The following is a 27,813-nucleotide window of genomic DNA, read 5'->3' as shown; positions in this document are numbered from 1 at the left end:
CAACCAACCTATAATGGTAAAAATCCACCCAATACTTAAATCCCCATATATCATCAATCTCTCAGAACAAGCTGTTTCAAATTTCCCCCTACGCCTACGTATGGAAACCCCACCCACGACTGGTGACGATCTGCACTAGATCCCGCCCTGAGTGAGAAGCAACAGTCCGACATTATAACCGCAAACAAAACGATAACTGCTCTACCTCCATGCAGCATATATTTTCTGGCTCTGTGGGCATCCTAATACAGTTCACACACAAGCACCTATACAACAGTTTATAGATCAAAATGACAGTACAGGCTTGTCGATGAGATGAATTAACGTAACTCCACAACAACTAAAGTTAAATGTATCCACTAACCATTCAGAAACGTCCATGTACAGTCTCACAGTTGCAGCTTCTTCCTGAGTCTCTCCGTCGGTGTCTGACTCTGGTTTAAACATGTAAGGCTGCACTCCGCTACTGGGTAGTATTATTGACATTTTGCCTGAGAGAAATTCGGCTATTCCCTTTCCCTTTGATTGGGATCACGCTAGGGAGCCTGTCATCTTCGAGTATTGTAAAAACGAGCCAATGGACATTGGTGTGCGTGAATCGCATCACACGCCCTGCCCTGCAGCGCGGGTATAAATACGGAAGTGGATGCACGCACCAGTTGTCTTTCGCTTCGGAGCCGATCAGTCTCGATGTCTCTGAAGAGTACTGTTGTTTACAAAGAGTGAGTGTATCAGTGTTTTTCTAGGAAGACTTTCCCAGTGCTGGTGGTTCTATAGCAATGATACAGTGGTGGATCGCAAGCTTTGAGCTCTCAACTGCGGTTTTAACAGCATAAATGGCTAAATGGCATAAATGGCTGATGGCTGGTTAGAGGGCGGAAAAGTGAGTGCTTCACCGTTTCAGTTCACTGTTCAGTGTTGCCGTGGTCATTCCCCTGTGTACTCCGGCACTGGTGATGGGTCCCATTTCCTGAAAGAGCAACACGGGTGCGCCTTTTTCAAGATGTCATTCCACCCGTGCGTTTTTGGCACAAACACACGAGACCAGAATGAGACAGCGAATCTACCAACCGTGACAGTACCCTCCCCCCTAGGAACGCCTCCTGGCGTTCCCAGACAAACCTACCTGTCGATTGTAATCATCGATAAGGGAGTGATCAAGGATGTCCCTAGCAGGTACCCAACTCCTCTCCTCCAGACCGTAACCTTCCCAGTCCACCAAATACTGGAATCCGCGTCTCCTCCGTCTCGAGTCCAGAATACGATTTACCAAATAAGTAGGTTCCCCATCTACGAGTAGCGGCGGGGAGGAACCGGGGTCGGTGGATTAATGCGAGAGTAAAACACGGGTTTGATCTTTGACACATGAAAGGCGGGATGAATTCTCCTGTACGCCGGAGGAAGTTTGAGTCGGACTGTCACCGGACTAATAATCTTGGTGACAGGAAACGGGCCAATCAATTTGGGAGCTAACTTGTTGGAAACGGAACGGAGCGGAATGTTCTTGGTAGAAAGCCAAACTTTTTGACCCACGACGTATACGGGAGGCCTTGACCGGTTGCGATTGGCCTTAGCCTTAGTGCGCGCCCCCACCTGGAGCAGAGTCTCGCGGGCTCTGGTCCATGTGCGGTGACACCTCTGGACGAAGGCGTGAGCGGAGGGGACCGCGACCTCAGATTCCAGACTCTGAAAAATTGGTGGCTGGTACCCTAAACTACACTCAAACGGAGAGAGGCCCGTGGATGACACTGGGCGTACTCAACCATAGAAAGTTGTTGGCTCCAGGATGAAGGATTCTTGGATACCAAACATCGCAACATTCTCTCCAAATCTTGGTTGGCTCGCTCGGACTGACCATTGCTCTGGGGATGATAACCCAAAGACAAGCTGACCGTAGCTCCTAATAACCTACAAAACTCTTGCCAGAATTTGGACACAAATTGGGAACCCCTGTCAGAAACCACGTCCATTGGGAGGCCATGTAACCGAAAGACGTGATCAATTACAGTAACCGCTGTCTCCTTGGCGCAATGTGGGACCAGGGTCTCGAAGGGACAGACAGCGGTCGGAGTAACCCATTAGGAGGTCGGTTAGACGTCTTACCACTGGCAAAACAAAATCGTGAATATCGCGAGCCATTAATGGCCACCAGAATCGTTGCTTTACTAAACAGCTAGTGGGATTTACTCCTGGATGACAAGCCACGTTGGAGCAATGACCCCATCGAATAACGTCGGACCGTAACCCCTCCGGAACAAACAATCGATTCGGTGGGCAACCGGGCGGAGGCGTTACCCCTTCTAAGGCCGTCTTGACCTTCGATTCGACGTCCCATATGAGTGTGGAGATAACTACTTTCTCGGGTAAAATGCACTCGGGAGTAATCGGGAGTTCGGATGGATCAAAAATATGAGATAAGGAATCGGATTTGATGTTCTTGGAACCCGGGCGGTACGAGAGAGAAAAATCTAAACGTCCGAAAAAAAGTGCCCACCGAGCCTGCCTGGAGTTGAGTCTTTTAGCAGATCTAATATATTCAAGGTTCTTATGATCGGTCCAAACGATAAAAGTTACCCCCGACCCCTCTAACCAATGACGCCACTCCTCCAACGCTAACTTGACGGCCAACAATTCTCTGTTACCAATGTCATAGTTATGTTCGGCAGGTGATAAACGATGGGAGAAAAACGGGCAAGGATGCATCTTGTCGTCTGAGGAAGCGCGTTGTGAAAGAACTGCACCTACTCCCACCTCTGACGCGTCGACCTCCACCACGAACTGACGTGTGGGATCAGGGGCGACTAAGATGGGAGCCGAAACGAAGCGGCTCTTTAGGTTGGTGAATACAGCCTCGGCTGTATCGGACCACCTGAACGTAGTTCTGGGGGAGGTCAAGGCGGTCAGAGGTGTGGCTAGTTGGCTGAAGTTGCGAATGAAGCGCCGATAGAAATTGGCGAACCCCAGAAACCGCTGTAGGGCCTTACGGGAATCTGGACTTGGCCAATCTATCACAGCCTTAACCTTGTCAGGATCCATACGCACTCCCTCAGAAGAGACGATGTAACCTAGGAAAGGAACAGACTGTGCAAGAAAAGCGCATTTCTCCGCCTTGACAAAAAGCCCATTCTCTAGCAACCTCTGAAGCACTCATCTGACGTGTTGAACGCGTTCCTGGAGAGACGAAGAAAAAATCAATATGTCATCCAGGTAAACATATATGAACTGATCTACCATGTCTCTCAACACGTCATTGACGAGTGCCTGGAAAACCGCTGGGGAGTTGGAAAGTCCGAACGGCATAACCAAATATTCAAAATGCCCCCTGGGGGTGTTGAACACGGTTTTCCATTCATCCCCCTTCCTGATGCGAACCAAATGATAGGTGTTACGTAAATCCAATTTTGTGAAAATGGATGCTCCCTGCAACCTCTCGAAGGTTGAAGACATCAATGGCAAAGGATAAGTATTCTTCACCGTGATGTTGTTCAGCTCTCGGTAATCAATACAAGGTCGCAGAGAACCATCCTTTTTACCAACAAAACCCCGCGGTTAACCCCGCCCCTGCAGGAGAAGAAGAAGGTCGGATGAAACTCAATGCTAGAGGATCAGAAATATATTTCTCCATGGCCTCCCTCTCAGGGACAGAAAGAGAGTAAAGTTTGCCTTTAGACGAAGACTTACCTGGCAATAACTCTATAGCACAGTCATAGGGACGATGCGGAGGGAGAGAAGCAGCATGAGACTTACTGAACACTTCCTTCAGGTCCTGGTACTCCGCGGGCACATTTGACAGATCCGCTGCCTTCTCCTGAAACACAAAACCAGACACAGACGAACAAGCAGACACAAGACATGACTCGTGACAATGTTCGCTCCACATGGCGATGGAGTTCGAGCCCCAATATACAAGAGGATTATGCTCCACTAGCCATGGATGGCCTAAAACAATGGGTGCAACAGGGGAGTCCATGAGGAGGAAGGGGATAGTCTCAGTGTGATTGCCGGAGGTGATGAGGGTTATGGGACCAGTAGTAAGTGAGATGTTGGGGAGTTCTTGACCATTAAGAGCACTGACGGAGATCTGGTGGGAGAGAGGTGTGATAGGAAGGTGTAACTTGTGCGCAAGATGTAAGTCCATAAAATTACCCTCAGCTCTGGAGTCCAGGAGTGCCTGACAGGTGTAAGTGTCGTTGGCCCATCTCAGTCTTACCGGAAGGAGAGTAGACGGTGAGGACTTCCCGGCGGAGATCCCACCCGATAGTAGCCTCAACCTTACTACCGGGCTTGCTCTTTTACTGGGCAAGAGTGTAAAACATTTCCAGAGCCACCACAGTAAAGGCAGAGTCCACGGGACCTCCGCCTTTCTCTCTCCTCCCGTGAAAGCCGAGCTCTCCCCACCTGCATGGGCTCGTGATCGACGACGGGACCGACCGTGTTCTCCTCATAGCTGCCTCGAACTCCAGCACTTCCAGGAGTGCGAGTGGGTCGAGCGTGTTGCTCCAGCCGACCGATGCGGGCATCCACCCGTAGAGCCAAGTCAATGAGTCCGTTGAGTCTAGGAGGTAGGTCCAACATATATATTTCTCTTTGAACACGGTCGGCCAGCTCATGCAGGAACATATCCCACTACGCCTCCTCGTTCCACTTGCACTCTGCCGCCAGTGTTCGGAATTCGATCGAGTAGTCCGCAACGGAACAGTCACCCTGTTTAAGGTCCGCAAGTCTTCTGGCAGCCTCCTTGCCGGCTACCGCTCGGTCAAAGACCCTCTTCACTTCGGCGGCTAGTGCGTGGAACGAGGCGCAGCATTGGTCCTAGTTCTCCCACACTGCCGTTCCCCACAAGGCTGCACGTCCCGTAAGTAGCGTGAGAACGAAGGCCACTTTAGACTCCTCTGTCTCGAACGTTCTGGGCTGCAGCGAGAAATGCATCGAACATCTGGTAAGGAATGCTCTACAGAAGTTCGGGATGCTCTTTATCGAGAGAACATGTAAACACTTGGTCGATTGAGAACCGAAACTGAAAGGACGACGTATGGCTCTCCTACTGACTTGTCCTTATCAGTGCGGCTCTCATGAAAAAAAAATGTGAAGACCCATATGGCATTTCATCTTTTGTCTTTGTTGGTAATCCCTTGTGTCTTCTAGCTAATGACAACTGTTTTCGACTTCTCTGAGAGAATTTTACATGCATCTCTTTCGACATTTTGAACTACCGCGGAAATGTCAAAGCGCGTCACGTGACGATTCTGGACGAATCACGTTGTCAGAAATTGGCATCAGCCAATGAGATTGCGCATTTCGAGATAAATCACCTGTTTTACTTTCATGATTGGTTGCTGATAGACAGGAAATGACCATATTTGGATCCGACAGCATTGTACAGAAGAGAGAGGGCTTTCCAACGGTATCCGAGATGAAGGGGTACAGAGAGCGATCGTGGAGCAGCGGGATGATTTAGAACTCCAACTTTTGATGAATTTAGGCGAAATCTGCACACTCAAACAGACAAAGTGTAGTAAAATAAAGACCTAAATGTGTAATTTGGACTTTTTTTCAGCACAAGTCTGAAAGAATACATGTTATTGAAGACAAATAACCCAAAATCTCAAAATTGACCAGTGAAAAAAAAACGATGTTTTTGCCTGCCGTGTCTCGCCTTAAAGCACATCAGGATGCGGTTGAGATATAGAAAGTACGACTTGATCGTCAGGTTCCTTCTCTATACCTTATTGGGACCTATCTCCAGTGCTACTGCACTCTGAGACCTCCCCTGAGCACTTCAGGTAGTTGAGTTAAAAATCTGTTTTTAAAGAAACAGTTCTCCTGCTTGCTTGCTCTATCAAGAAGGTAGGGGACTTGCACACATTTTCGGTCAACGAATCGTGCCTGGATTCAGGCCGGCTAACTCTCACTAATGTGAGACCCCGGCCTGGATATGTGCCCAAGGTTCCTACCTCTTCCTTAAAACGGGACCAGGTGGTGAGCCTGCAAGCGCTGCCCTGGAGGAGGCAGACCCAGCCCTGACTTTCTCTGTTCCTCCTGCCTTGCGGTTATTCAGGACAGAATGCAAAGTCACAGGACCTCTCCAGCTCTTGTCTGTTTCGGAAACCAGCAGAAGGGAAGGCGGTTTCCATGCAGAGGTTGGCCCACTAATAGATTAGTGTTGCCATCATCTTGGTGAAATTCCCAAGGTGCACCGTGCCCACCTGGGTAGTGAGCTCCTCCAAAAAGAGAGTGCAGCTCCTTCCTGGGCATTGACACGAGTGTCTCGCTGACAGATTAAGAGCTCTGGGCTGGGCGACACCAGCACATTCGCTAAGAAACTAGCCTATGGCTTGCTGCGCTATTCCCCTCCTTTGGACTGGATAAGTGTGCCTTTTTGCTGCTAGTCCGATGCTGGTCCTATCACTTGTATACTTGTTAACTTGTGTTAGGTGGGGTCCATATGTTGTGATCCCCACGGCGATCCCATATGTGTATTCTTCCACGGTTTTGACTCCCTGCGGCGAGCCCGTGTCTTCCATTGGCAGAGCCTGCTCTGCCGTCACTGACCGGTTGCGTCCTCCCCCCTGTTATTGGCTGGAGCCACCTCAGTGGCAGCACTAGTGGCATTTTAGTAGGGATCCCAATCAGTCGACACGTTGACAACGTGTTACCCCTTTATTCCCCAAACTTTACATATTGTTCCCTTATACCTACACATACGTACTTTATAGGAACACTTTAATTACCGAAAGTTACCCTGTACATTCACTTTACTTACACAGTACTTTCCGGGCTGTAATCTAAAGCGTTACCCTGAGATCTTTAGTTAAGCATCTGTCACAGTTTTGTACACTCCAAGGAATACTGTGTTTTAATAACCCAATTTGGGTTATTTGGCAACACATTTTCTCCTCTCCTCTCCTCTCCTCTCCTCTCCTCTCCTCTCCTCTCCTCTCCTCTCCTCTCCGCTTCGATTAGTTTTCTTCAATTTTCCACATATATTCCTGTTGTAAGCATAGCCGGTGATGGGCTGCTGATTCGGCGGGGAACTGCAAACCTCAGACCGCTTCTGACATAAACAAGTAGTACAGAGCAGTGGTGTAGTCTACGTGATACGCAGGTATATGCCGTATACCCACTAGGAAAGGCCAAGGATTTCTGTATACCCACTTAAAAAAAGCGTGAGGATACGTAACAACTTTGTTTTGTGTAAGAACTTTCACACTTTCATTCATAAATTCACCCCGTCTGTGTTTGCGAAGCGACACGGATCGAATCGCGGAATCCAGTCACAAATGGAACTTGCTGTATAAAGCAGAACGTCACGGAATTAATACATCAAAAGTAGGGCTGTACAATGGATCAAATCTCAATATGGACTAGTGTCTGTGAATATTAAAGTTCAAAGAGACTGCAATTGTTCTACGCGTCTCTGGGAATGAGCGCTCAATGTGTGCTCTACTACACACACACTGAAGCACACGTGACGCTCGTGGTGTTTTCAGCGTTTCACTGTATTCACTATGGTGAATGTTTTTACATTAATATGTACACACACAGACACTTTAAAAATTAGCGCAATTGTCCAAATCACCACAAATGCCATTACCAAGAAAAATAAAATCCTTTTACAAACTGAGAAATATTCATTTCACATCACTCATTTTATCTGAATTTTATTTATGTTGACACTTTGTTTGTAATGAACTGTCAGTATGCTATAACAATTGCACATTTCACTGTATTGCACTTCGAACAAAGTGACTGTCTTTGTCCAACACAATGAAATGTGGTGTAATGACAGCTGGTAGGTTGACATTGTTTTGGCACATGCTGTCACCTTTGCTGGAAAGACTCTAATTGGTTCCATCCCCCTCCAATAATCCTCAAATATGTATTTGAATTGTTAGTAAAATAGCCATTACATGTCATAACTAAATGAAAGAAACAGAAAAAATAAAGAAAAATCTAATCTAATTCTCCTGGACAGCTCTTTGCAGAGTTGTCAGCATTACTCTTCTCAAAGAATTACAAGTACACCCAGCAGCAAGCTGTCAGACTGTAGAATCACAGGGCAAGTTATGACAGAAAAAAATAAACCCTAACCATTTCATCTTCTCTGTCTGTCACTGTCACTCACTCACTCTTAGGATATGCCCCCGTCACTGGGATGTGCCACCCTGTCCGCAGCTGCACCCTCAATCATGAAGACGGCTTCTCTTCTGCCTTCGTTGTAGCCCACGAAACAGGACATGTGTAAGTTTTTAAACATGATCTTTTCAGCCATTTCAGATTGATGTTAGCTTTTGTAAAGTGTTTTATGTCACTCTGAACATGTGGTTTCACATTTGAATAAAAAAAATAAAAAATGTTTTTTGTAAACCACATGGAATGCGTGTTTTCAGGTAAATATGCATAGCTAATGTACTTTACTGTCTGCTCTCAAGGTGAGTGCTCTATTAAGAGTAACACAATGGACAAAAGAAAATGTTGATGCCTCATACAAGTGGACTTGCTTATCTTTTGAGGATATTATCTAATAGTGAAAAAAAGAAATAGATAATATTTTGTCCTTACTTACTTCCTTGATGTAAAGTCAATCTCTCACGTTGTTCAAAACATCCCTCATGTTAATTTTTGAGCTCATGCTTAAGAGCCACTGTCTCTACAAGCCTAATTAGTCTTGCCTGTTCCCTTTTGTGGGTGAGCTTAAATTCCTTTTTTGACAACAGTTGCTAAAAGTCTGTAGTAATATAACAATCAAAGGGGTTTCATAAAAACCCACCACCTACACACAGATTAGTTATTAAGGCCAACTCCTTATCTCCTTCTCCTATTGAAACTATTGTCCAGGACTTCACCCTCTCAAACTTCTCTGTCTCTGTCTGTGTATCTCTTTCTTTAAAATGCCTTTATCCAGTTTTCATTGAGCACATGACAAAGAATGATAAACCATAATTACTCTACATCTTGCCACCATCCTACTGACAGTCTTTCATCCAGTTTGGCTTTAGCACAGACTGAAATAACATTTTATTTAATTCAAAGAGAGATGTCAGGGCCTCTCACATTTTCTGTCTGGCAGTCAATTGATTCCTGCTTAAGCCTCTGTCCTTCCTCTTTCCATACCAATGCCTAGGCAAACTTATCCATCTGTTCGACATTAGTATTGCAACAATACAACAGTTCTTTCTGGTTCTCGATACTGATTGGCTGATAGCCTTTTCCAGCCTTGTGATATTCACACAGTATCAGCACTAACTGTTTTACTGTTTGTATGACGACTGTCATGGCGGTCTAGCAAATCCACCATATTATTTACAAAACTACTGTTGTTGTGTCACAAAATGTAGTTTTGAACAGTTTGTTTTTTGGCCAGAATGTAGTTATTTAGACCTCAAATATGTGACTCATATTAAACATAGTGCCTATTTTACAATTTGTTTAGACGTTTTTGGAGATTGAGCTCCAGGCCGACAGTGGCCTTTCAGCGCTCATGTACCCGCAGAGAACAGCTTCATCTCGGCCAGTCCTTCAGGGAACTATTTATAGATAGTGGTTAAATACGAGAACAGGCAATCTTAAAAAAAAAAAAATAGAAAACAGTTATTTTAAATTGTAATAATGTTTCACAATATTACGTGTTTTTTTTTTTATTAAATAAATGCAGCCTTGGTGAGCATAAGAGACTTCTTTTAAAAACATTTAAAGAATCTTCCCGATGCTAAACATTTCAACGGCAGTATATAAAAAATAAATGATCCTTTGTCAATTAAACTGAAATATATAATACTACAGACCGAGATACATTATATGACATGCACATTTATACTTTTATTCAGCAGGGGTGCATTAAATTGAACCAAAAGTGACAGTAATTTTGTTTACATTGTTACAAAATATTTCCAACGTATAATATTACGTATATTTAATAGACTTCGTTCAAAAACAAGAACTAATCTTACTGACCCCAGACTTTTAAGTGCTAGTGTAGGTGTTTAGAAGTAGTATTGTTTGTTTTTCAGCATTTAATCAATCTCTTCTGGGCTTATTCATGTTTGATATTTAATATACATGAGTGAGATTTTGGTCCAATCAGATTTCATTGTGGGCGGGGCTATCCCCTGCAATACTGCAAAAATAACCAACACAGCTAGTTAGGCAAAAGATTCAGATCATCAATAGTATAGCTTTCATTGCTTTGTTGTGTATCGCCTGGTTAGGTCACAAGGTCACAGTGTCCTTTTGTAATTTCATAACCATTAATGATGATGTTGGGAGATGAGGTGCGTCCCTGTTTAGATATCACTATGCTAATTAGGGTAGAAAATGTTACCACTGCTGCACTCAAATGTCCCTACTTACCATAATCATGCCTGATCTGTAGACTGGGAATGGAGCATGACGGTCAGGGCAACCGCTGCGGTGACGAAACAGCCATGGGAAGTGTCATGGCTCCTCTGGTGCAAGCAGCCTTCCACCGCTATCACTGGTCAATGTGCAGTGGCCAAGAGCTGAAGAGATATATTCAGTAAGTTCACACTTCTCTCTTCTCACACCTCTCTATGTTTTATCTAGAAACTGGAAGGCCTTGAATTTATGTGCATATTTTAAAAGGAAATTGTCTCTTCACAGGTATGCCTTATGATCAGGGTGCGATTTGTGTAAAAAGCAGAGGGAGGATGTTTTTAATTTTTTTAATTTTTATTCATGAAAATAAATCAAGAACCACAGTAGGTATTTCTTGCAGATGTTAAAGTAACATTTATAAAATAATTTTGAACTTTAATGAAACAATATCGGAATATTTAGACAAAGTTTAATGTTTTAATCCATTTTTACATTTGAATTCTGAGTGATTTACATTTAATAAGATTGAGATTAGATTAGTTTACAGATTACCTTTGTACCTCTTGTTGGTTTCATATGGATTACATAATCAGAGAATAGACCTATCTGTTCAAGCTTTCTATAGACATATTTCTTATTGTGACTGAGTTTCGGTTTATTTTTGTGACGCACTGCTGTCCAGGGAGACAGAAACGGCAGAATATGCATCCTGTTTGTTTTCTTTATTTTACAAAAGCACGTGAGTGTACATAAATAAAAATAGACATTTACAGTTTACATTTACTTACTCTTATCTGTATGACCAAAAAAGTTTTTTAAGTTCTTGCCACTGTTATAAGAAGAAAAAAAAAATTCCAAGGGAACGTGCTGGCGCGTTCGGCGATCGCTAATGTCACATGCCAGAATAAAACCCGATTTAAGAACAATGCGTAGCGCCACTCGGCATGGTGTGCCAAAACACATATTGATAAACTTCAATATTTCATACAAAACAATCAGAAAATGTTTTGTGACATTTTGAAAAGCTGTGCATGGATTAAGGCAACTGGAACCAGGATCGTAAATTAAACGCACAGTGTCATCTCTCATCACACGAGCGGAAGTGCTAACAGTTCTGATTTTATTGTTGTTTAAAGGTGCGTGTTGCATAGATTTCAAATCTTTATTTTAGATATTTAATATGGTCTTTTGATGAAGGAGCATTGATTACTGTTGAGGGTACTGAAAAAAAAAAAAAATTATTAAAAAATTAAATTATAAAAATAATTCAGCAGAATAATTGCACCCTGCCTATGATAGATATTTCTTATGAGTTATACTTGATTGTAAATATTGTCATGTGCTTTAATTGGAGCTGTGTTTTGTTTGGTTTCACCTCAAGTTTAGTTGACTGTTTGTTTACCTGAATTAGAGTCACCAATAGGTAATTTGCTGCGAGAAAGAAGTGCGAGATCAAAGGGCTTTCATTTAACTGGTCAGTGGATCGCCGTGATATCTGACAGTTTACATACAACATGACCAACAGAGATTAACTCTAAAACAACCTGTAATTGCTGCTTTAGCCATGATAATGATGATGTTTAAAAAAAAAAAAAAAAAACATTTGGCCATTCACGTTTTTTTCCACAGATGATTTCTTAGGCTTGCTCTGCACACTGTAGTCATTCTTTATATAATTTCTTATATAAAGCTAAAAACACTCTTTTTTATTTTTATTAAAGAGACATTTGATACACATACATCATCATTGTATGGACAAAAACATATGAAATCGAATCAGAAGTTAAATTTTTGGGTGAACTATCCCTTTAAGAAAAGATCATGACAGTTGATTGTCAATGTCAATGGAAAAAAAACTGTTAAAAATGAGATGATGTGATCCAACAGCAAACTTCTCTCATCTGAGACCTGTTACATTATGATCTGGGCTAAAGGTTGTGGGTTGTATTTATATAATAAACCTCTCAATTTGAGGTAATTTATTCATTTGAGGCCTCACTGATTCACTCAATCATTTCAGAAGGCATCTATAGTGCCATTTGAATTTATATACTGCTTAATGTTCCGGGTTACCTATCATGACTAAGAGCTGATGGGATATAAATTACCCATGAATCTTGGCAACTTACTGCAGCCAATAAAAATTAGATATTGAGTAGCTCTCTATGACAGGAAAAGCCTTTTCACCGTTGTCTATTGAGTTTGAAGTGGTCACTATTCTCGGTAGTCTTTGAGCAGCGTAGAATGAATGATTTTTCCATTCACACCAAGCAAATCGACTTCTTCTCAGAAGAAAATCTGTGTTTACCAATGCAATAGATTTGTGTGATAATTGTGTTTTACTCAACTCTCACATCACCTTTAACCTAAACAGTGGTTATGAAGAAATGCTGATAATTAAGAGCGGATAGATTTATTTCTGATAATAAAAGGCTTCACTTTTACTGAAAATCCTTGAGCAGTTCATTATTGGCCTACTGTAAATGGAAAAACCTCTGAAGAGCCTTTTGAAGCTAAAAATCTCATTGTGGTTTGAAAGTTTAAAGGCACTTTCTCTGCATGTCCTGGCCTCACTCAGCACTTCATGATTTTTAACATTTACTGTAAATTATCTATTGCATGGAGATTAGGAAATGTGATTTAGTCCTTTCTGTGAGGGTTCAAAATAAGTTCCGCTTTAATGATATGAATCATATGAATCATCTAGAATGTATGAGTCTCATTTTCATTACGCCATTCTGTCCAATTTAGGCTTACTGTTTGCTACCAAACTTTAAAACTTGCTTCCAAAGTTTATAGGGCCATTCATTAAACACCTTTTCTGGGTTTACTCAAACAGCTGTTGTAACTTTGTTTGTTTTTCACAGTTCATATGACTGCCTGCTGGATGACCCCTTCAAACATGACTGGCCGCAGCTCCCTGAACTTCCCGGCATCAATTACTCCATGGATGAGCAGTGTCGCTTCGATTTTGGTGTTGGATACAAAATCTGTACTTCAGTGAGTTTAGCTGGAGGCTGTATTCTCCCTTGACATATCTGATAAATGTCAGTCATTAAACCAAGCACCAAAAAGTAAATCTCCTAAATATTTCGTATTTTAACCAATGCTCATTAAGGTCTCTGTCCAAGGTCTTTTAGCTGGAAGTGGAAATATTTTTATATATATTTCTATGCCAAGTTTCTCTTGTAAATAAGAAAGTTTTAAGAAAGACATGGATAATAATTCAGTATTAGTTTCTGGCCTTAAAATATATATATATTTTTTTTAATGTTCTCTTAACCCCCCAAACCCTCCGCTCTAAACACTTTCAAGTGCGAGATGAATATGTGCTGCAAAGTCCCAATCACAGGTACAGTGTCAGGGAAAAGAGCCCCACACCTGGTTTATGGCCTGAAACTGAGAACCAGCAGATGGCAAGATGTTTTGCATTCTGTGATCAAAGGCTGTAACACTAGTAAACAAGAACACCATGCTGTGATCCTTCCTCCCAGCCCTCTGTCATGCCTAGACAATCTGTTCCCAGCTGTACACCATAGCCTGGCAAAAACTTACACCCTCATGAAACGTTCTATGACCCACCAATCATGCTTTAAATAGTTGTCTCTCTATGTCCCATTGTCAGTGTCGATATAAACAATTAGATTGTAATGGAATTGTAAACAAAACATTTGTCAGGAATTATTTGTTGCTTCTCCCATCTGCAGTGCGACATTTTATTTAGTTCTCTGAGGAGTTTGTGGTACCAAAAAAGGTAATTTTGCAGCAAAGCTTTTCCATCTTTTACTCCATAACAAGCCGTTCTTAGATTCTGGGCAAAGTGACATCACTTTGCCCAGAAGTGATGACTGACTGACACTGCCTGTTGATGGACACTGCTGTTTTAGCATGATTTGGCACGATTGAGGTGTTTTGTTGTTGGATGTAAGAATGAACATAGCAGTCTTCATTTACTCCCGACCAGGCCAGCTGATAGTCTTGCCTGGGCCCGGGACGAGATAATCTTAGATGCCGATTGTTTATACACTGATTCAGACGTCTCGTGAGCTCAGTGTTGGACAGGGCTGCGTTCTCCGAAACTACCTTAACGCTACGTCGTTCTTAAGTTGTACCTTAAGAAGTACCTTATCGTTAATACGTGGTTTCCGAAACCTTCTTAGTTAAGTATACCTTCTGTAAGTCATACGTTCGTAAGGTTGGTCTGGAGCACTCTTAGCTATACCTTATCGCTGCTGACGGTTCATACCGCTAGTGGCCACCACTACGCAAAAAGCTTTTTTACATCGCAGTTTAATTACACATAGACAATTTTATATGAACATTTAATATAAAATCTGATTTAGTATTAAAATTACATTTTTACTTTACTTTAAAATTTTACACATAAAATACTTAAGTTGTTATAGCCTACACCCAGTGTATGGAAGTGTTTTCATTAATAAAGTTTCCATACACTAATGGTTGTTAGCTTTTTTAATTACTATCCCAAGGCACATCAGCTGGCGAACCATTTGACAGAAAAGGCTTAGGAGTCTATATAAAGAAAGATGAGTTTACACAAACTTTATAGCTATGGCAGCAAGACAGCGAGTACTTGTTTTAAATCAAAGACGGCGCCGTCCGCGGAGCCAGTTAGTGTATGTCAACTACATGGCTGGTGGATAATCAGCATACGTTGTGGAGAACATTAACACACTTATGGCCGTAAGGGTTTGGGATTGCACACTTGCTAAATTATAAACACATACTCATATTTATTTCTGCATGTACATATTTCAATGAGCCCCGATAAATGCAGTTTGTACTATTTCTAAAACGCTTCTTTATAAAGATCATTGTTTTCTCTATACTTTACCTATACCGCTGTGAAGGAAAGAGCGCACAATCGATCATCGAGGCATCGATATCAACCTATTCAGCGCCTCCACCATGGACAGCACCTGCTAAGGTCGAACTTAAGAAGGTTTACCTTAAGCAACATCCTAAGGTATAGTTCGGAGAACACATGTAGGAAAGGTATACCTGTAGTTAAGGTGTACCTTTTGAGTCTTCGTAGCGCGCTAAGAGACAACGTTATCGGAGAACGCAGCCCAGATCAGTTGTTTTAACCATTCATTAAAGTGATAAATAATATCTTGGATAAAAGCAAGATGACAAATAAGTTATTACTGTAATTTAACTAAATGATACCTGTTCTATCTCCATACAGCATATACTGACAATTTCTGTTCTGACATTTTCATTCCGTGAGATGAAATTGTCCTGACACCGGTTTCCATGAAGCTTTGTCCTCTTCTTGAAAGGGGGCCAGAGGCACCATTTGCATTTAAAGGGACACACACAAAAATGGCGCGTTTTTGCTCACCCCCAAAAAGTGCCAATTTTAACATGCTATAAAGAATTATCTGTGGAATATTTTGAGCTAAAACTTCATCAGAGACTTATTTTACATCTTGTAAAAAGGGGCATAATAGGTGCCCTTTAATAAGCAAATCGGTTACGAACTTGCAAAGAGCTACGTTTGGCACATGCATGAAATACTATTACAGTTTTTTTTACGTTCCTGTTGCTTCAAACCTGTATGACTTTTGTTCTGATTGTGTTTTATGGGCAATTGCAATGAATGCTGACTGTTGCCTTGAAGCTTCAAAAAGGGTGTAAAAATGAATGTTTTAGTGTGTTTTAACCTATTTTTGGGTGAACTGTTACTTTAATTTATATACAGTAAAATCATGATGAAACAGAAGTAGCGGCAGATCCTTTTTTTCTGTATTGTTAAGGGTCATATCATTAACATTAACATCCAACGTACATATGATAAAGGAAAACGAAAAATATAGGTTGGTCCTTTCATCCATCAGATGTTGCTTGGATGTAGACCTGAATGTGAGCTTGTGGTCGATTGTAAGAAAGTAGTGAGGTTTATGGACTAAATGTTTGATTGGAGAGCTATGATATTTTTTATTTACACACAGAGGAATTTTTCTCAGTAAGGCCAATCATTTGGATTTTTTTAAAATAGACACGGTGAATTTCCATTTCATGCCAACTTGAATAATACAGGTACTGTATATAGTAATCGATATTGGCTTCACCTATTGGTTAAATAAAGCAATGAGCCAGTGACAGAGCAGACAACTGATATCCTTTAGTCTAACTGCTTGCCAAGGGACTTGTTAGAGAGTTTAAATGGAAGTTCATTTATGCCTTCAACATAGTGCCGTTTCTCCCTTGGGCATATCCGTCCATTTATTAACCGTATGTCTGAACCTTACTACTCCACACGGCATTGCAAATAAGCAGAACTGTTTTGGTAAAGCACAGAGCTTAGAGATGAACCTAGTATTTCAGCTGTCATTCATTAGTTTCCTCTCCCAGTCTTGTGTTACAGGCTGGCATTTTAATTATTTGTTTACATTTCTGTGTGTATTTTTTCCCAAGAAAAAATATATTGCAAATATGAATTGTATTTTCACGTATTCACATTGTAATGTGTATGCCACATTCTCCTGCAGTGTTTAATGAAAAGAAAATGTAGTGAACAGAAGTCCAGCTGTGAATCAGCCTGGAGTGGACAACGTTATCATTCCTAAATGTGCCTAATGTTTTCATCTCATGTGCTTTAAATGTGTAAGAAACCACAGCTTATGTGAATTAAAGGGATAGTCCAAGCAACAACAACAAAAAAATCACTATGCGACTTTGTTTCTTCTGAGATATTTTGAAGAATTTTGGTATAGCAAACTGTTTTAGTTCCCATTGACTTCTATTGTATGTATGTACATAAAATTCAATGGAAACCAAACTTTTTTTTTTTTACCAACATTATTCAAAATATCATCTTTAGTGTTTTGCTGAAGAAAGAAACCCATACAGGTTTGGGACATGAGGGTGAGTAAATTATACAGACAAAATTTTAATTTTTGGGAGGACATCCCTTTAAGATAAATAAAATACTCAGAAACTCAAATCCTATTTGGTACATTTTATTGTGTACACAATGGTGCACAATGACTATTTGTTCCTTCCGACTAAAAATATACACTTTTTTTTTTTGTTGACTCAGATTGTGGCATTTGCAGTAAACAGAAAATACAAGCCCCCCCAAAAAGTCTGTGTTCTCTTTTCTGTTCTTAGATCCATTTCCTGGGTGTCTAGCAGTAACACTAGCTCCAGAGTGGCACTGGCAGTCTCTAGAGGGAAAATCAATTCAGTCTCTCTCTCTGTTTTTTTTTTTTTTTTGAGCTCGAGCGCGTTCCTAAGAGGAAAAGGATTGTCAGGTCTTATCTCTGGTGGAATTGTAGTTTTTTAGCTTGGCCAAAAAAGTTCAAAAATCTTTTTTAATTTGTCTTGCCAATTAATTCTCTCTCTCTTAAAATGCCAAGCATCCAACCATGGGCACTTTTCTCTCTCTTCAGTTTCGCACATTTGATCCATGCAAGCAGCTTTGGTGCAGTCATCCAGATAACCCTTACTTCTGCAAAACCAAAAAAGGGCCACCATTGGATGGGACTGAATGTGCACCTGGGAAGGTAATTGCATGTGTCCACATTTTGCTGTGCCTATTTTGTCCTGTTGTTCCCAATTTGATTCTGTCTCACACCTTCCCCTCGTAGTGGTGCTACAAAGGTCACTGCATGTGGAAGAATGCCAACCAAGTGAAGCAAGATGGAGCCTGGGGCGCCTGGAGCAAGTTTGGCTCTTGCTCTCGCTCCTGCGGGACGGGCGTCCGATTCAGAACCCGCCAGTGCAACAACCCTGTGTATGTTATCTACTGAACGCACAGTCAGGATTGCTAATGAGGCTTACTGGCACACTAGTGTACACTTCATTACCAGATTCAGTTATCATATGGATGGCTGCAGTTTCTTAAAAATGAAAAGAACTATCTGTCTAGCAATAAAGCATACAGACAGCAGGGGTGAACATGATTGACTCTATCCAATGATAAGAAATGTCAATCACAAACTTTGCGTTCTCCAGTAAGGTTAGTTTGGTCTTTATTATTTCAATAAATCAAAATCATGCTTGAAATGATCTGATTACCTGTTTGCATCTATAAATCTATTTTTGATAAACATCTGCGCAGGGTGTTTTTAATCAGATAGGGCTACTGTCTTTGCTGTCTAAGTGTATTTTTCTTTTTGAAGTAGGGGTATTATTTTGCACCTGAAAAATGAGTGGATGCTTCTTAATTAGCATGCATGCTTTGAGAATGAAAGAACCAAAACAACTAGTTTTTTTTTATTTTTTATTTTTTTTATGCCAGCACATTAGTGTGCTAGTTGTGTAGAGTGTTTGTTTTAAGGACCTGTTAAACAGCATTTGAGTTGAACAGATGTTCGCACTTATAGAAAATATGCATGAATGACATTTAAAGTGAGGCTTGTGATGTTGTCAAAATTCAATCTATCTTTTGCATCAGTTGCCATTCGATCCAAACATTGCTTAGCTTTTCTGAATCGGGATCTAAATATTTTATTTGGTGAAAGAAGGGATAGATGTGTTTCTACTATCTGTTTGTGCCAGACTTCTTCATTGAAGTGATTCATTTAAACTTTGTTTAGATTAACTTTGGTTACTGACTGCTTTTTAAACCACATACTTGTATATTTAAAGTACTTTGTTGATCTTTATTTGATTATTATCTTTTGTCTGTTAGTCCATCTAATGGAGGTCAGGACTGTCCAGGGGTGAACTATGAGTACCAGCTGTGTAACATTGATGATTGCCCCAAACACTTTGAGGACTTCAGAGCACAGCAATGTCAACAACGCAACTCCCACTTTGAATACCAGAACACTAAACACCACTGGCTTCCCTATGAACACCCAGACGGTGAGTTTTTCAGGTTGTAAAGCACTGTAATTTGGGGAAATATATTTATATAATAGTGCCGGGTCCTAGAGTTTGATTGGCCGAGTGACATTCCAAGAGCACTGAAATAGTGCAAAAGCAATGTTGCTGTATCACAATACGTTTCGCCGCAGAGGTCTCTTATTCAAACAATAACAACGTTGTAGCTTGATAATCCCGTGAAGGAGTGTGGAATAATGGTGGTCATCATCTACACAGCCGATGGAATCAGTCTGATGGGAACAGAAATCATGTTCATGAATGAGGAAGCACACTGTTTTTCTTGGATTCTTCAGGAATAAAATCGACAACCAAGGATAATGAGGATATGCAACTTTGACAGGCGAAGCAATGATACGGACCACTTCATTGGTTAAATGGTGGATTTCTCTTGATTTAAACATTGTTGGAAACATTTGGGATAATGCAAGTACACCTCAACAACATATATAACTTTGTTATAGTGATATTTGGATATTTTAATGCAAAATTTGTACATATTCGTGCCTTAAAGATATATATATATAGGTATCAGCATCACACCTGTTGTGTTAAGCCATCCAGCTGTTATCAGTGTTACTTAAGTCTCTGTGAACTGGAAGTTGCCACGACATTACTTCAGTATTGTGACATATTTTCAAGCGAAGAGGAAATCTCCATCTCTCACCTTAAGTTTACAGCAGGGGAGCAGTTAAGGATGTTTTTCCCCAAGTAATCAACTGACGCATTAGAGAAGGAACACCATTCCAGAAGAGAACCCATTCCCTTCACATTTTGAGTAAATATTATTAAAAGACAACTTGCACAGATGAAGGTTTATCATAAGACTAGCAATTTGCGCAACAGACATGGTCAAATTGGATTTCATGTTGACCTCAAGGTTTTTCAGGTATCAGCAATATGCCTATTTCTGATGGTTATTGGTAACATGTTTGTGGCTTAACAGCTCAGACACACCAAGCCTAGATCAAGAACTAGTGGCAACAAGCAACCATGGTTTACGTTTACATTGCCTGATTCTAGGTCAAGTTGCACTCGAACACAGTGCAAGACTACAGCCCGGAAGCATGCACATTTGCACCTGCATGAGAGGAAAAAACTGTCAACACCAGCATGTGGTAGTAATATATGATGTTTTATAAACAAAGTTCGGGAGGAGCACGTTCAAATAATCAATCCAAGCTACTCGTCATCAAACAATTATGTCTACCCTAATCAGCATGACAAGAAGTATATATATATCCACTCTGTCAACTCACCTAATATTCCTTGACAGTTTTCCAGCATCCCTCCACCACCCCGACTCCTCACTCTTGGCTCAATCTTTACAGCCAGGAATACGGGGGGAGTACTCTGGGTTCGGGCCGAATACCGAGCCCGGAGCCCTCTCCTCGGACAGCACGCCAAATACGCATTTATTCTATCTGACTTATTTGTAAGTGTGAACTAGTGAATCATAATTCAAAAGAAAACTGGAGCTTGGACTGAAAATATACAAACAATAACCAAGCAGTGCTTGATTGATGTTGATTACTTATTCTTCACTTTCTTCATTCCAGACAGCATGTCATTTATGGAAATATTTCATTAGAATGCTCAGAAGAACCCTTCTGTGTATTCCCTCTTGCTTAATCACTTGCTTTTTTATTCTCGTGCACTGGTTTGCCAAGCTGAACACTCAATAGCTCTGATGCTGAATCAACATGCTCAATCGGCTAAAACACTTTTCTGGTAATATTGGCAACGTGCTTGTTGCTTATGGCTATAAGGGTATAGGAAAACACTCTTTTAAGTGTTCTAGGAAAGGGCAACATGTTTGTTGCTTAGGGCTTTCCAGTTATTGTTGGATAAAGGGATAGTTCACCCAAAATTTTTAATTATGTAATTAATTACCCACCCTCATGATGAGATTTGAGTCTTCACAAACCCATAAGACCTTCATTCATCTTTGGAGCACACATTTTTGATCAAATCTGAGAGCTTTCTAACCTTAATATATTGAAGCAACAAGAATACTTTTTGTGCGCAAAAACAAAACAAAAATAATGACTTTATTCAACAAATTCTTCTCGTCTTTGTCAGACTCCTACGCTGTTGACGTAATAAACAGTGTAGCGCGTTCGGGTTCTACGTCAGAACGCCGCGTCATTATTGACGCATTCGTCGTGGTTCTCACTTGAACAGCGCCAGCCAATGGTGAGCCGGCGTTCTGCCATAGAACCCGGAAGCGCTGCACTGTTTACTACGTCAACAGTGTAAGTGTTGGTGATGCTTGTAGCAGAAGTGCACTCCTTCACAGCTACTCTCCTTCTGTAAAGGGCATGCTTCCCCCAGTCTCTGAGGGACATGCTGCTCCTTACTGAAATGTCCTATTCTCGTCTAGTCTTACTTTTCCAATATCAGAGTCTTACTTCCAGTACCAGTATGGGAAAAAATTGGCAAAAAACTGGTACAGTACAAACCTGGACCCTGGAAAAGTATTTCCCAACGGCTCTTCAGAACTTAACACTGAGTTGTATCTTGCTTTGTCAGCTTCTTGTGTCACTCGGTACAGCTTATCCTTTAAAATAGCAAAATAAGGGTAAGAGAGTGGTCGCGCAGGTTGGAGAAGCTGTCTGTCGATTGACTGGACCTGATCAAATGCATTTTTCAGCAATTCATCCTGGGACTATTCCAGGGGAAAATCATCGCGCTCTGTAAGGATTAGCCTTTCAACAGGGCTCCATTCCTCTGGTTCTGGTCCCAGCGGTCCCGGTTCAGCTTCCCATAGTTGCGTGACCACCCCCTTTCCCCACCCTCTGTTCTCCCAAGAGACATCCGCACAGAGAAACCCCAATAAGTGACTAAATGCTGGCCAATTCGTCAGGATTAGCGGATGTCTGAGGTGTGGACTAACCGTGACCTGTACACTATGGTAGTGGTTCTCAACTCCAGTCCTCGGGACCCACTGCTCTGCACATTTTGTATGTCTCCCTTATTTAACACACCTGAATCAGATCATCAGCTCATTAGGAGAGACTCCATGAACTGAACTGAGTGTGTCAGATAAGAGAGACATACAAAATGTGCAGAGCAGCGGGTCCTGAGGACTGGAGTTGAGAACCACTGCATTAAGGGATATTTTACCACATCCCCGTGCAAACACCTTACTGGAAAAATACGGCTGTTATCCAATGCCTCAGGTTAAATCAAGCTTTGATGAATGGAGGTTTGGTTACATCCTGAATCCACCAAAGCTTGAAAAGTACCCCCCTTAATACTCAGTTGGATTGCCGAGTCCAGCGACATTGGACGGTGGCACTGGACCCACTGAGCCGTCTTCCATGACAGTCAGGCAATGAACTGTTCCAGAACCACCTGGTCGATGATCTGGTCCACATCGCTTCCCTCGATCACCAGCCATCTGTGGCACACGTCCCGGAGCTGCTGAGCCATCACAAAATGCCGGCCACTTTCACCTAGGTCCAGTGATCTGAACTGCTGGTGGTGTTGTTCAGGGGTGAGGCCGACCTGCTGGAGGATGGCTCTTTTCAGGTCTTGGTAGACCAGGAGGTTCTGGACCGGTAGCTGCTGGGCCGCCATCTGCACCTCCCCCATCAGCAGGGGAATGAGGCACATTTCTCCCGGGTTTCGGCACCAGTGTGATTAATGTTTGTGGGAAGAAAGGAGGAAGTCAGAGTCGGCGTTACTGAGAATCGTGGGTTTTTTATTGATCTTGGCACAGATTCAACATAAAGCACACTGCGCTACGCATAAACTCGATCTCAAAATAAACAATCTCTCAGAGCTCTCCAGAGTGTTCAGTGCACCCACTCCTCAGTCTGTCTCTCTCCCTCCAGCCACCGTTCCTCAGTGGCTTTAAGCGGCTTAAAGGAGAACTCCGGTCAATTTTAACATTGAGCTCATTTTTTTGTACATTTGGAGTGCTGTCAGTACAGAGAACAACAACAAAAATCGGTGTTGCCTACACCGAGTTATCCTCTTTTTAAAATTTGCACCCTGTTGACTTCAATGGGGCAAGTTTTAAACCTGCTTTTAGGCTCTTAACATCCTTGATGTGTCATTACAAGTGCACAGGTCATGTGAGTGATTCCTTCGGAGTGAACGCGGGTGAATCTGACTGCAGTAGATGTGAAAGATATTAATAAAAATGATGTTTATTCAGCCAGCGCACATCCCTGTATTTACATCCTGTTTTCGGTCGAAGTCCACAGTAGTCGATTGTCGAGTTCACGCGCGTGGATCATAGGTACTACACCGATTTTTGTCGTTGTTCTCTGTACTGACAGCACTCCAAATGTACAAAAAAATTAGCTCAATGTTAAAATTGACCGGAATTCTCCTTTAAGCGCCTCAATTACTGCAACAAGAGTGCAAACAGGTGTTTGTCATTATGTACTTGACCTACTTACTCACCACTGTCTCTCAGCTCCCTCTCTCGGGTGCAGACCTCGCTGAACCACACCCCCCTTGCCACAGATGGGCAGCGAATTCTTGCCTCTAACAGAACGATACCGCCAATCCAAACTGTATGCTAATTGTCAATCATCTTTGATGATAGTTGTCCTGACAGAATTGTCTACATTACCATGTTAATATTCAGACACTATATGACTATTAATTTCATTGCATTCCATTACTTATGTGCTGAATTCTGTCATTATTTACTTGCCCTCATGTTGTTCCAAACCTGTATGACTTGACATGATGACATGAGGGTGAGTAAATAATGAAAGAATTTTCATTTTTGGGTAAACTATCCCTTTGAAAAGTAAACTTCTGTGCTCTTTTTCAGTTGACTTGGATGGAACCAAGTAGCCAGTTGCAATGTGAAACCTAATTTGCATATGTTAAATGTTTTAGGGAGTTATTCTAATGTTATTTTGTATACGTTCAAGAGTTCAATAGGTTGTCAGATGTCAGACCTGTGCTAATTTTTCACATTAGCACAAGTCATTTTTAATGCACTTGAATAATTAATCGGTTCAAACCTTGTGTAGATCAAGACCCGTAAGAACACATTTATTTCAATTTTGCTTGAATATTACATTACACTATTCTTTATGCATGATTACATACCAGTCTTACTGGTTGAATATTATTGTTTTCTCATAACTTAATTTTATGTTAATAGACCTATAGCAGACAACAATGTATGTAATGTAATTTGTGGTCTTTCTTATTAAATATTTCTTCATGTTTTTCTATATTGTCAGCCAACAAAAGGTGTCACCTTTATTGCCAGTCAAAAGAAACAGGTGACGTGGCTTACATGAAGCAGCTGATGCATGATGGGACAAAGTGCTCTTACAAAGACCCGTACAGCATCTGTGTGCGTGGAGAGTGTGTGGTAAGTGTTTGAATTGCATTATCCATTAACGTATTTCACGGTTGCATACTTACTTTTGCAGATATTAGAACTGGTGCTAGTGTGCTAAAACTTAATTAGCAAAAATTAAAATGAATAATATTATTGTTTTTCTCAGTAAGATTTCAATAATATAATGGTGTGTAACAATGTAATTACTTCACAAAACTGCCTCAACAATCATCTACTTCAAACAGAAGTGAATTTCTTTGAAAGATTTCATGTCATGAACTTCGCAAACTTTTGATAATCCAGCCACTAGATTATCTTCTGAGTCACTTATAATAAACCAGCCTGGTATTGATTGATTGATTGATTGATTAATTACTAATAAAATCCTGTGCACTCTGACTCGCAGAGGTTGTGTAGCAGCCAGCCAAGAATGAACCAGCAGATTTTCTCCAGCTCTTGTCAGTTTAATTTACATCAGATTGGCCGTGAACAGTCCTTGTGCATTTTAATGATCATGCTATCTTAGGCTAAGGCTCACTTTTAAAAATCAGTATTATTCTCTTTAAAGGTAGGGTAGGTAATCATTTTTCTAAAAAAAAAACATTCCAAATTTGTTTAAACTGTCTTGATATACCAATACATAATTAAAATGTAAGTACTCTGAAAAAGAAAATATAAAAATCGAGTGACTGTAGACCTTTTAATCTGCAATAAACACAGCTCATTATTTCCATTCACTCCCACCCCCTCCCTTCTGAGCTCCTTCCAAAGCCACGCCCCCAAAACACATGAACGCGCGACGCCAAACGCTCAGGCTGGAACAAGACGCATTTATTACCTGAGACGAGTGGAGAGGAAGGAGCGCAGTACATACAGTGACATCATGTCAGAATCACATGTAATAAAATACCTAACTTTATCACTATGAATATAAACAAATAAGATTTCTTTTAGTACTCACTATCAAGCTAGCATATCGATAATGGTAAAGTTTGATTCGGTAACGAGCTATATTTATAAGGCAAAACTAAAAACAGGTTGCATTGATACACGTTTTTCCATTACCATCAGTTACACTGTGATGAAGGTGAATTTCGTGTAAGATTCATAACATATACGGTGTTTTGCATGTAAGAGTTTCCATGATGAAACCATTGTTGACTCTAATGAAGACTAACGTACACTCCGAGTCCAGAGACAAGTACCGCATCGTCGGTTCGAGGACAGGTCCGGGGTTGAGGGCGAAGCAGAAGAGGTCGTTCAAGAGTGCGGGCAGGGTCCGAGGAAGTAGTTTTTGCCTTGTTTGCCTTCGCTGACTGCATATGCAGGTGCTTTGAGCTGAATATTTCCGGGAACGGTGACATGTGATGAGTGCACGCAGGGCAGCGCGCGCAGTGGGGCTCGGGGCGGGCACGAGACATGAAGGCATCTGATTGGTTCTTTACATTCGCACCGAATGGCAGTGATTGGTCAGAGTTTTTACTGTCCTGCAGCTGCTACAGAGGTCTGATTTTTTTCATTCCTTTTTCTAAACACATAATGTATTGACTACTATCAGGATGGAAGGACCATTTCACCCAGTATAAAAAAAAGTGTTTCTGAACAGGATTACCTACCCTACCTTTAACTCTTGCCCCACCATTGACAGAATTTTCCATAATTTATGACACAACACTTTCCCACCAGCGATGGAATTTTCCCGGCCATCCATGTTTTCACTGTTATATGGTAGGGGTGCTATTATCCATGTTCTGAAAGAGGACTGGATCTTCAGATCAAAACACAGGTGAAAAATAAGCAGAAACAAGTGATGAAAGCATTGCTTACACACATGTAAAATAACGCAAAACATTAAACAGCATATAGATCATAGCTGCCTAACATTACCAAATGAAATGTTGACCCTACAGGACTGTACAAGTTTTGGGGGGTGGCATCTATGCTTTGATCATCATTTTGAATCTGATCTGGATGTAGTTGTAGCAGTAGATCCACTGGAGGCAAGTTGTAGAACCCAAGTGCAGTTTATTAATACTCTTCAAAAGCAAGATCAAACATAAAACAAAGGTCTGGTGTGGCATGAAACTCAAGACATGGACATGGTGCTCACCAACAGTGGTTACAGGGAAACAATACTTGACAAGGACACATGGCAAACATGAAGGCTTAAATACACACATCCAATTACTGAACAAGACACACCTGTGCACAATGAAACAATGAACCAATGACAACATGACAACACAGAACACATGGCAAGTGTAAAACATGACTGACATGAAACATGACCCAAAAACCAAAACCAACCTGTGACAGTTGTCTTCGACAAAAATGCGATTTTCTCAGCGTTTTACTTAAAGGTGCTGTATGTTTTTTGGAGAAAACTTTTTGACTCTAAAAATACCATTATTTGTTATCATATATTGAGGAAACATGCTAAGTTCACATACTCGTTTCTCTGAAAAACACTTCTACAGCCAGTTATTTTACTTTGAAATGTGCGTTTCCAGGTTGTAATGTTTGTTATTGTTTTGGTCTGTGATACTGCACCTTGCCAATTTGCCACTTTTCATTCTCCATTGCGCTCGTTCCTGTTGCGCGTGCTGAGCAGAGAAATGACGATCACCGATATTTTTAATTCGACTGCAGTACCTATTTCGACCACTAGTCATTCTTACATACTGCACCTTTAATGTTGCTTTTTTTATGAAACAAATCTGTCACTCTGCAATCCTGTTTTTTTTTTTTTTGCTGTAAATTTGTGAGTTGGCTCTGATCACAGTGCAGTGTGAATAGGATGAGTGCCACTTCACAATGAATGTTGTTTGAAGAATGAATCTCTCCAGATGGGGTTGATAGAAGTAAATTGATTTTTGTAGATGGACAGTGAATAGTGATTAGCTTTTGGGAGCAAGTGATTGATAGCGTGTCAGCTATTGTACAGAGGCTTTAGGATCTATTTGCAGATATCTAGCACCTTTTTTAAAAGTTTTGTTCAACAGACGGCTGTTCAACAAACGGCTGTAGTGTCTCATATTTGTCAATGTCAGTTGTACTTTCAAAAGAAAAAAACATTCCTTGTTGACACTTTTTAAGGATTCTGCTTCTGTGGCCAAAATAGCAACATTAGAAATACTTCAAAACCATCAAAAGCTCCATACCCGGTAGCCGGCATCATTGGGGAATATAAATAGTGCGACGAAGCGACGCATTTCACGAAAATAGACTAATTTACGCAATCAACGTAATCGATTATGTCGACGTGTCGTTCCAGCCCTACTTCAAACATTACAAAGCCCATG

General features: G+C 41.2%; 1 protein-coding gene across 1 annotated transcript in view; it reads left to right on the top strand.

The window, feature by feature from the left end:
• The window catches only part of adamts3 (ADAM metallopeptidase with thrombospondin type 1 motif, 3), a 139,440-nt gene that overhangs the window by 59,731 nt on the left and 51,896 nt on the right, over positions 1–27,813 (top strand). Inside the window, exons 8-14 of the mRNA XM_084415226.1 lie at positions 8,136–8,241; positions 10,373–10,516; positions 13,203–13,335; positions 17,754–17,867; positions 17,952–18,097; positions 18,998–19,173; positions 24,408–24,541. Coding sequence (XP_084271352.1) covers positions 8,136–8,241; positions 10,373–10,516; positions 13,203–13,335; positions 17,754–17,867; positions 17,952–18,097; positions 18,998–19,173; positions 24,408–24,541 — 953 coding nt within the window. The remainder of the gene's footprint in view (positions 1–8,135; positions 8,242–10,372; positions 10,517–13,202; positions 13,336–17,753; positions 17,868–17,951; positions 18,098–18,997; positions 19,174–24,407; positions 24,542–27,813) is intronic.

This window comes from Rutilus rutilus (genome assembly GCF_951802725.1).
Source record: "Rutilus rutilus genome assembly, chromosome: 7".
NCBI classification, from domain to species: domain Eukaryota; kingdom Metazoa; phylum Chordata; class Actinopteri; order Cypriniformes; family Leuciscidae; genus Rutilus; species Rutilus rutilus.
Note: the sequence above shows the minus strand (reverse complement) of the source record. Positions and strands in the feature narration are given on the sequence as shown.